This window comes from Mus caroli, chromosome 13, assembly GCF_900094665.2.
Source record: "Mus caroli chromosome 13, CAROLI_EIJ_v1.1, whole genome shotgun sequence".
NCBI classification, from domain to species: Eukaryota; Metazoa; Chordata; class Mammalia; order Rodentia; family Muridae; genus Mus; species Mus caroli.
The window spans coordinates 32,107,925-32,118,048 of NC_034582.1; the positions used below are offsets into that span (position 1 = coordinate 32,107,925).

The window sequence follows — 10,124 nt, forward strand, 5'->3', positions numbered from 1 at the left end:
GAGGAAGCTGCGTGTGACTGTTAGGGCCCAGCCCAAGGAACCGTGGTTAGGGCTCAGGCCCACCTGGGGCCCGAGCAGCCGGCTGACCACTGGCGATGTATCTGTGTGTACAAGACCGGTCGTCCAGTGCATGTAGTAAAGGCCTTGCTCTTAATTTGAAAACGATGCCCCCTCCTAGTATAAGCTGAACGTAGGAGACATGGCCAAGTGTCCTAACTAATTAAGGTTCCTATGAAGTCAGCGGGGTCATCCAGACAGTTTGGTGAGCAGGTGAATTTATCACCTGTCACCGTGTGTTCCCCAAGAATTCTGGAACCTCGGCGGAGGAAACAAAATGACACCTCATTTCAAACAATAATTTTTATTTTATACTTCTCTATACTTTGTAGCAAATTTTTGCTGAATTTAATTTATAATAAACTTTTTAAATTACATCTCTCTCTCTTTTTTTTAAAATCAAGGCTCTTTTATGTCAAAATCTTTTTTTTTAAATTCTATTTTAGATTTAACATTGATTACCCCCTTGTGATCTATACCGTTGGATATTCAGGTATTACTGTATGTGTAACAGCTAAAACAAGAGAGGAAGGAAAATAAAGGCAGTGGACCTGAACGAGGGGCATCGACAATAGCAGGTGAAACCAGCCCCTCATGACCATAGCAGCATCTCTTATGACAACCTGTCCCACTATACCCAACCTCTTTCTCTCTCTTATCCTTAAAAAAATGCTAAGCCCACACTCTTGTGTTTTCACTTTTCTGGAGGAGAAATGTGCAGTGGAAATGATCAAAACAAGGTACTGTGGAAGAAAGACGTGAGCGTGATTATTCACCGGCTGATTCCCACGTGGACACCACTCTTGAAGTCATTCCCCTGGCCTTCTCCTTTTCCCTCTCGCTTTCCCATTAGGAGGAGCCCATCATTCTTCATGTTATCAACATGATTAATATAGTAGGTGGCGCAGGGCCATTCCTGAGATTCTTTTGCCAAAATAAAATAAAATAAAATAAAATAAAATAAAAATTTAAAAATGGGGATGAGTTTGCCGTTTTCTTATTTTTGTGTGAAGACGGACTAAAGGTGAGGTCCGATTTTGGCTGTGCTCGCTCGCTCACTGATCGGTAACATTTGGCAAATAAAACACAAGGAATCAAACACAATTAAAAAGAAGAAGAAAAAAAAGAAGAAGAAGAAGAAGAAGAAGAGAGAAACAGGATTTCCCACAATCCCATATGAGTGTTTTCAACATCACAGAGAATCACAACGTCCTCAGAGAACGAATGGCTCTTCCTCTCGATTTCCGGGAGCATGGTGTGAGTGTGGGTGAGTGAGCGGAGTAGGGGGGGACCCGGTCCCGCACTCAGAAGGAAAACCAGGTCGCTAAAGCTGCCGAGAGAGACACCAGGAGCACGGAAAGCGCCGGGAGCAGGGACCCCGCCGCCCCGTTGCTGCTGCCGCAGAGTTCGAATAAGCTGCCTTGGATGTTGAGGTTTTTCGATTCTTTTCTCAGTTTATCCCACATATCTTTCGCCCCTTCCTGGCAATCCGTAAGAGCTGTGACCGTGCAGCTGTGGAAATCCTCCCAGTATCTAGCGAGGAACAGAACAAAACAGAAGGAGTAGCATCACTTTGGGTGCGGGAGGACCCTAGGTCTGAGTCCCGGGTGACTGCGTCCTTTCTAACCTTCCGAGCATCTTCTCCCTACTCTCCCCCCCCCCCCCTGGGTCCCAGAGACCTGTTCTGAACTAAATAATGTCCTGTCTGATCTTTGGGTCATCCCAGAAACCTGGTCCCAGGGTGTGTGAGCCTCTCTTTCTCCCTTCAGATTTTTCCTAGCCCGGTGCCAAGAGAGGACCTGACAGCCAGGAGCGGGGTCGCACCCGCTGTGTGGCGCTGGCACTGTGGCCTGCGCCAACAGATTGCTCACCCTCCTCCGGGAAAGCTAAGAAAACAGCACTAAGCCTTGCAAGCTGAGGCCCATTAATGCCTCTTAGCTAGCAAGATGGGCGACTTGCTCTGAGCCAGGCCCTCCCCCTCCCTGGCTTCTCACATTCTCCTCCCCCTCGCCCCTTCTGTTTCCCTCCTCTCCGCGCCGCGGTCCTCTCGCCTTCGCTCTGCTTCTCTCCCTCCACCCAGCCCCCACACCTTCCTTTTGTTTCCAGTTTCTCTTCACCCTCACCCCTTTTCTTTTCCCCTACCCCCCCCGTTTCCCCCTCTTCCTTTCCGTGTTTCCCCCACTTGCTTCGGGTCGTCCGAGGCCATCCCGCCTTTCAACCGTCCCAGCGCTCCAAAGGTGTCGGGAGCCCCCGTCTCCTCGCCTCTCCTCTCCGTTCCCGGGTCGGTGAGTGTTAAGTGCCTGGGCACCTAAGCGGGCTCTTGAGCTTCCTCCAGCTCTTGAAACCCCCCATACTCCTGGTCTGAGAGCTGGGTGCTCCCTGTAACTTCCTCTCTAGCCTTCTACATAGGTTTGAAACCCAGGAGCTTCCCTCCTACCTCCTCCAGGTCGTAGCACCCATTTCTCTAGAGTGGGCAAGTTGGCCACCTATGCAGTTCCCCCTGGGGCAGGGCTTGCGATCCCCCTACCTCTGGTCAGTTCCCGAACCATCTCAAATAACTCAGCCCCCCCCCCCGCCCCCAACCCCCCGACCACCTTCCCGGCTACACACACGCACAACCCCTGGCTCAGATTCAACCCCGCCCCCACACCTTCATCCAACCTTTTCTCNCTCTCTCTCTCTCTCTCTCTCTCTCTCTCTCTCTCTCTCTCTCTCTCTCTCTCTCTCTCTCTCTCTCTCTCTCTCTCATTGTCCCGCCTTTCTTCTGGAAACCTAAAATAGATTCCCGAAACTAAATATAATCCCACGGCGTGATCGATTCCTAAGGCGCTGTCTCCTTTCGGAGCTGGGTCGATCAGCGCGTCTGGTATCTCAGGTCTGGTTCCCACTTCGCCCGGACCCTGAGATTAGGGTCAGCAGCCACTCTTAGCAGTGTGGATGGTTTTATTGTTTGCTTGTTTTTGTTTTTGTTTTTGTTTTCTCAGCTCTTTCCTTTTTTGTTCACCGCGGGACTGTAAGCTTGTTGAAGGCAAGCTTAGCCTTTGCTTCCACTTCTAACTTGGCTTCTGTCCCATTGCGGAGTTTTAAACCCTAGTTGTAGTTCCTGGAACCCGGGCTGTCTTCTAGTTGACTTTCCCCATTCTCTGAGTTATTAGGGCTCAGGGACCTGGGCACAGTGACTTTCCGTTTCCATACTTTATAACAAATACCAACATATACAGACCCTGCAAGGCCCGAGGGACAACTCCTCCGCAGAACTCCAAAGGGAAGCCAAGGACACACAAACTGTTCCTTTCTTTAGGTATCCCAGATAGGAATAGAGCACTTCTGAAATGGGGGTCTGAAAGTTGAAAATCCACCCTGGGCTTGGAAAGGTGGACTTCACCCACTTGCTGAGCACTTTTAATTTAGAGGGGTCTGCATCCCGCTGCCTGCAACCTCAGGGACCCTACCTTACCTTCTCTTTCTTATGCTTTCCAGGACCCTAGTCTTGCTAAAATATATATATTAAAAACTGCGAGGAATATACCACTGTTTTATTATAGCACTGTACCAGCCACTTACTTCCTGGAGTTTCTAGTAGGTGCTAAAGTGTTTAGGAAAGTTTATAGCAAGATGTACACCCTCCCATCTGATCATAACTTAAATGAATATCCCTCTTTCTTATTTAAGAAGAGAGGAGCCACACATGCACAAAGCATGGCATGGAAAATGGGCACTTCAACCTCTGGGAACAAAGAATCCTTCCTGCTTTGGCTTTACTGCAAGGGCATTTGGTGGCAATGGTTGAATACAGCTGGTTTTTTTGTTTGTTTGTTTGTTTGGTTGGTTTTGTTTTTTGTTTTTCCCCAAAAGGAAAACAAAATGTACATTGCAGGAGAAGGGAACATTTCTAAGGCCTGCAGCAGCTAGGATGCGGAGGTCCATTGCAGTGGGGGCTTTCCTTGTCACCTCACCTACTGCCAGCTGTGGGCCTTCTAGTCCACTACTGAGTAAACATTACCCAGTCTGACAATGAAGGCCTCTTCTCTCTGGGATCTGTAGCTTCCCCTGTCTGTTGAGATAGTAGATATGGGAAGGGGAGGGGGGACGGGAGCAAGGAGGTTGGCTACTCAAAACCTGAGAATGGGCTAGCAAAGCCTTGGCAATGCCTTCCAAGCCCCCAAATCACTGACACACAAATGGTTTCAGACTTTCTCTAAGAAACAGGGTGACCCTCACTCCCCTCCTGAATGTGGCCTCTATTTTGGTATGTTTTGGAGGGGCTTTGCCTTTAACTAAATGTAGCATCACCCCAACTCTCCTTAAACCAGAATCAACTGTTCAAGAGTACTAGGAAGGCTGTCCACTCACAAGAAGAAAGATTGGAGATTATCTCAAAGGAAAGATTTTTGTGGAGCAAGAAACTGCTAAACTGCCACTTGCCCTGGGTCCAAGCCTGTCCCGGTGCAGGCCTGTAAGGGTGGAAAGCTTAAGGTGGAAGATTCTCTTTCTTAGCCTTCCTCAGGCCACCGAATCCCCTTAGATGGTGCAGACTCTAAACCAGGGAACTGAGCCTGAGGGCAGCCTTGGCCAGTAGGCAGAAAAGCACAGATGCCAACCAGCAGAATATTGAGCAAACGGGGCTGGGGGTTGAGAGGGGAGGAGGTGGAGGTCGGGTGGAGGACGAGGACAGAAGATGAGGGTGGGGAGTGAGTGGCATGTACTCTGACCTCAGCAGAGCCAACAGAAGAGATACCCAGGGTCAGAGAGGACACTTACGTGCACACGGTCTTGATGTTCGTCTTGTCGTCCAGGCCCTGCGGGTAGTTGGCCATGCTGTCGCCCAGCTTGAGCAAACAGTCTGAAAAGCCCTTAAAGACTGCATCGCACTTGCCCGCTGCTCTCACGGCCTGCACCAGGTAAGCTGTAGGGAGGAGGGACACCAGTAAGCCTCACCGCCACTCAGCCCCACTGCTGACCCTAAGGCTCCTTGGCGTGGTCTCTTTTCTGATCCAGCACTGTGGCCCAGGAATGACCTATTTGCATTCGGTCCACCTCTGGTGCAGATGGAGGGATCCGAGAGAGCGTGGGTGGGTGAAGAGGGATAGCAGGGAGGTGAGTCCATTTATTTTTCTCCAGCCCGCTCCCAACTGCTCTCTATTTCTTTTTCTGTTTTCCTCGCCCCCTCTTCTCACCTCCCTCATCTCCTTTATTACTCTTTTTTTCCTCACTCCCTCCTTGTCTCTCAACACTTCCTCCAGCAAAAACCCTGTCACGTCTCGCGGTGCAATCTTCCATTTTTGTGGTGGCAGAGGGGGTCTGAGAAACAGTGTGCTGGGGACGAAAACGGACTGGGGAAAGGTGGGGAGGCTGGGGTTACGCAGCTGAACTAAGCGCCACACCCCCACACCCCCAGAATAGCCATCGGGTACCCGGATCTTTGCCAGGAGCTCAACAAATAATTGCTGAATGAATGATGAATGGTCTTTGGAAGACCACAACGGCCAAGGGAACAGGATATTATTATTATTATTATTATTATTATTATTATTATTATTATTATGTATTTTTATTCTGATTGCCCAGCTCAGAGTCTCTTGTTTGTGAAACTCTTAGGTGAATACTTCCTCTCCACCTCTAAAGAAGGTGCAATAAATGTCCAGAGACCAAGTTGGGATGAGGATTGGTCTCAGTAGCTGTGTGTCTGTGTGTGTGTTCCCGCGCGTGCGCGCGCGCCCTGTTTTCTCTTCACTTCTCTGCATCTCTCACCTTTGCACACCCCCTTTATATCTCTGGAAACAGCTAGATCAGACCTTTCTTCTCAAGGCTGCAGCCAGGCTGCTAGGGGCCCAGCAAGCTGCGGCCTAGAACTTTGGCTCGGATGGGGATGGGGTGGGAGTTGGAGACGGTACAATCTGTGGCAGAGGCGGTGGGGGAGAGAAGAAAAAATTTCAGGCCATACTGAGGTCCTAGTTCCCATACTCAAACCAACCAAACTTGGAGGCGGTGAATTTAAGAGCTGCTAGGTTCCGGGAAGGCCAGCGCAACTTAAACTCCATTTCTTCCCATCTGGTGGCTAACAAACACCCAGGGTACCCGAAGGGCTAGAGAGAGGCGCAAATCACCGCTGTAAGGGTGGGGAAGGGGAGAAGGTGAATTCCAAAATGGAAGTGGACCATGGGCTCTAGGGGGTCTGAGCACTGGCCTCTTCTGCCTCCATCCCGGTATGAAAACTCCTGGAAGGATAGATCACCTAGCACCCTCAGTCTCAGTCTACCTGTCCCTGAACATCAAGCTACTGCAGACTCGCGGGAAGGTGACCCAGTCAGCCGCAGACAGCCGAGAGCTGCGCTTGGCAGATTGCAGCAGGAAGAGCTAGGCGGGACTAGTGCTTTCTAATCCGGAACGGGAAGCTCTGCGGAAGGGAGCGAGGTTAACTTCCACCTTAGCTGGGGCAAACACACAATCTTCCATAGACCTAGACTCTCCTTCACGCCGATTTAAAAAAGAAGAAGAAAAAAAAAAAACCCTTGGCACTATAATAAAAGCAAAATTTAAACACTGACACCGTGTCTTATGGATACATAAATCGTTGTTCTACTGTAGCTCGGCCACGATGAAAGAAATCGCATTAAGCTTCCTCTATAATGTATGTTACAAACATGCCTTTGCGAGAAAAAAACAAAATGCAACCTAGCCTCTCTGGCCGCAGGCCCTTCCTCACTCATTGCTCCTCCCCCTTCCCCCAAAATCAGCGTTTGATTTTAAAAGAGGGCTTGGGGCTTTCTGGAGGCGGGAAGCTTTCCTGTCACTTTATTTATTTATTTATTTCCAGGCGTTGCTGGAGCAGACCCCGCAGGGCGCATGTGTGTGAGCGTGTGTGAAATACGAATTCGGGAACAGTTCTGTGTCTCGAAATTGTGGCTTCTAGAGCTCTTGCACTGGAAAGCCGGAAGCAGTGCGCGGGACAGAGGGTGCAGGCACCAGCCTCTGCGCACTTCGGTCGAGTTCCCAGTCCTTCCCGAACCCGGTTTCTGTAACCCCGAGGCAGGCAGCCGGCCTGTCTCCTCTGCATCCCCATCCAGTGCGGTTTCTATGTTCTCATTCATTTCTTGGACCTCTCTCATTCATCCCAAACTTCCTCATTCGTTCTCCATCCTCTACTTCCCCGCCCCTCCCCAACCCCCATGTTTCTTGCCAAATGTCAGTAATTTGGGACAGCTTCTATCCATGAATTAATAAAGACTGAGGCTCCAATGGGGGGCGGGGGAGAAAGGCAGATATTTAGGAACATACATTTTAATTCCACTATGAAAATTTTGGTCATCTTCAGGCTGAGGTTCATCAAATGCATCTCTCCCGAAATTACTGTTTCATTATTTCTATTCTCATCTACTAGGAAAACAGAGTCCCCAAACATCCTCCAGGTGAAGTCCCTATCTTAAAACATTAGCTGTTTCTTAATCTATGAACATTAGTTGTCTAACTGCAAAATGCCACACTCACTTATTTCTAACACTTACAGCATTTGCTGCCCTTGGGATCCACGTCCTACGATGGTTGCAGCTCTTTGAACTAATGTCAAAGGCACAAAACCACCAGATGCAAAGCATTAAGTCATCTCCTAAAATTAAAGGAAAAGGCAACATCCCGGGGCATGCTCCTTGCTTTGCAAAAATCCCAGTTTCTGCAAAAACAATAAACAAATAAACAACCAAAAAATCCCCCAAACAAATTCTCAAGAATATGGCAAATGCATATGGACCCCATAGAAAGAATCAGTTTTAATGCCCCGAAAGCCCCAATTTCTCTATATTTCTTATGAAGAAAAAATGTTAAGTATTTCTTCTCTTGTCCCACACAAATTCCCTGACGCACCCCTGAAATGCTGCAAGGATTTGTCTGTAAAGAACGCTCCAGCCTGGCACGAACAGTTTTCTCCATCTGCAGAATAACCACTGGAGACTTTCTATTTTTTTCCTTTTGTCCATTCTATTAATAAGCTGCTTTAATTTCTCTTTTCAGTTATATTAATTAATGTTTCCATCTAGTATCACATAAGCGGATTCACTAGTACTTAAAACATTTGCATTTTGGACGGAAAAATATAAACTTTAAAAAAGCTTCCCAACAGTGTAGCTGAAACTCGACATTCCTTAACATGAAATGGGGGGCTAAATCAATCCATCCAATAAACCGCCGCAAACAAAAATTACAAACCCACGAAAAGACAAAATGCGAACACGTTAACCCACTTTCCTGTATAGAAATAATAGAGATGCTAATCTGCCAAAAATCACAGACACACATGACCCTGAAAAAGTATATCAGTGAATATTTGGTTGATTTATCCTTCTCGGAGTAGTCTGCGGTGCCTGGAGCAAACGCTGCAGCTAGGATATAGGGGGAGGGGCGGAGGAAGGACAAAGTTCTAAATGCTGCAGTTTGAGGGCAGCCTTAGAATATCTTTGCTTTCTGCATATAAACTTTTCAGCCCTAGCTACCTAGGCATCTTATTCCTCCCTTTACCTTTCGACCCCTCAAGATAGTATCTTGCAGTATAACAGGGGACAAATGCTACGAGCGCTCAGATCCTGTTTTAACCCCAAAGAGGGAGAAAAAAATGGATGTGCGCTTTGGAGAAAAGGGGGAACCCCCCCTTGGAAAACAGCCGGTCACACACACACACACTTCCCTGCAAAAGAAATCGCTTTCTTTGGGAAAACCAAACCAGGACTCCTTCCAGAGTCCCCAAGAGCTAATGCCCCATCCAGGGTGTCTGCAGGGTTTTCTGCAACCAGAGGCAGACCCCGGCCAGCAAGTCCCCTTACGCCTCTGGGGCAGGCAATCTCCGGTCGCCTACCAAGCCGTACCGGGCGGCCACTTACCTATTTGCACCGCGAGGATCAGTGAAATATATCTGCCGTTCAACTTAAGTCCCATCCTACGTTTAGTCAAACCATTTGCGACCGCAGACCTTTAAATAGTTAGTTTAGAGAACGCGGGGGAAAGCTGAAAAATAGGCATTGCCAACAAGTTCCGGGAGCGACAGAGACTTTATGCACTGGGAAGGCAGAGGGAGGAGAGAAAGAGAGGGAGCGAGGAAGAGACAGAAAGAGAGCGAGAGAGTGAGAGGCTGAGGGGGGGGGGGGAGAGCTGGGAATGGTTCACTCCATTAGGAGGGGGCGGAGGAAGTACAGCCTCACGCCCACGAGCAGGCCTGACGTGGGGGATGACACGGATTGATTTTTTTTTTTTTTTTTTTTTATAATATAGACACCTTGGTAGAGAATCACCATTTATAGTCATAAGACTCTGGAATAATCAGATATCTCCAATTAATGTGCGATCTCAACGAAATCTCGCCTCTCTGGAGTGACTGATTCTCATCCCGGTGGCCACCCCCGCCTCCTCGTTCCAGGGGCCCCCAGCCCCGCCCCCTCCCTGCGCAGAATCGGGGCTCCCTCTCCTCTCCCCGCCCCGGAGCCGGGGAGTCCTGGCGCGCCCACTCGATTGTTCAACCTGCTCCCTCCTTCACTGGCGCCACAACGAACCCAGACACGTCCAACCCTGCAGAGAGGTTTGGGGAGCTTTGGGCCCAGGGGGGACAGAGGGGAGAGACTCCTCCGAACCGAATCATCCCTCTCTTGCCCTCAGCGGGGTGCAGACCCCCTCACTTGCCTACCCTCGTTTTCTCTCCAGCCCCGCAGCTGAGCTCTAGGCGCAGCCTAGAGCGCGTGAGCACACAACCTGGCCCCCAGCACACGCACACACTCACAAAAGCTCACGCCCGGGAGCACCCCCGAGCTCGCCCGCACACTCCGCACGCGAGCGCACGTACACACCCAGGCCCCGGGGGTTCGTTTGGCACACACGGGGGCTCCCAGAAATAGACTCTGCGTGCCCTCTTGTGAATGTCACTATTCGCGACACTCACCCACCCGAGGGGCATCTATACCAGGCATAGAGACACCTATTTTGGGGGGTTGGAAAGGCTGTCCGGCAAGAAGCCTAGGCTAAGGTAAATTTCGGATTCGTGTGATTTACAAACTCTTCGCGCTTTAGGAAATTTCCAAGGCAAGCTC

General features: G+C 49.5%; 1 protein-coding gene across 1 annotated transcript; it reads right to left on the reverse strand.

The window, feature by feature from the left end:
• Window positions 1–345: 345 nt before the first annotated feature.
• Nrn1 (neuritin 1) lies at window positions 346–9,170 on the reverse strand. The gene is made up of 3 exons (XM_021180552.2): window positions 8,928–9,170; window positions 4,819–4,963; window positions 346–1,590 (listed from the first exon to the last, which is right to left on the reverse strand). The coding sequence occupies exons 1-3, from the start codon at window positions 8,980–8,982 to the stop codon at window positions 1,362–1,364; spliced, it is 429 nt and encodes a 142-aa protein (XP_021036211.1). The 5' UTR covers window positions 8,983–9,170; the 3' UTR covers window positions 346–1,361.
• Window positions 9,171–10,124: the final 954 nt, after the last annotated feature.

Coding starts and splice junctions, on each gene's coding strand:
- Nrn1 (XM_021180552.2), bottom strand. CDS start 8,982: ATGGGACTTAAGTTGAACGGCAGATATATTTCACTGATCCTCGCGGTG. Junction 4,964..8,927: donor GATCCTCGCGGTGCAAATAG/GTAAGTGGCCGC, acceptor TCCTCCCTACAG/CTTACCTGGTGCAGGCCGTG. Junction 1,591..4,818: donor AACATCAAGACCGTGTGCAC/GTAAGTGTCCTC, acceptor GTTCCTCGCTAG/ATACTGGGAGGATTTCCACA.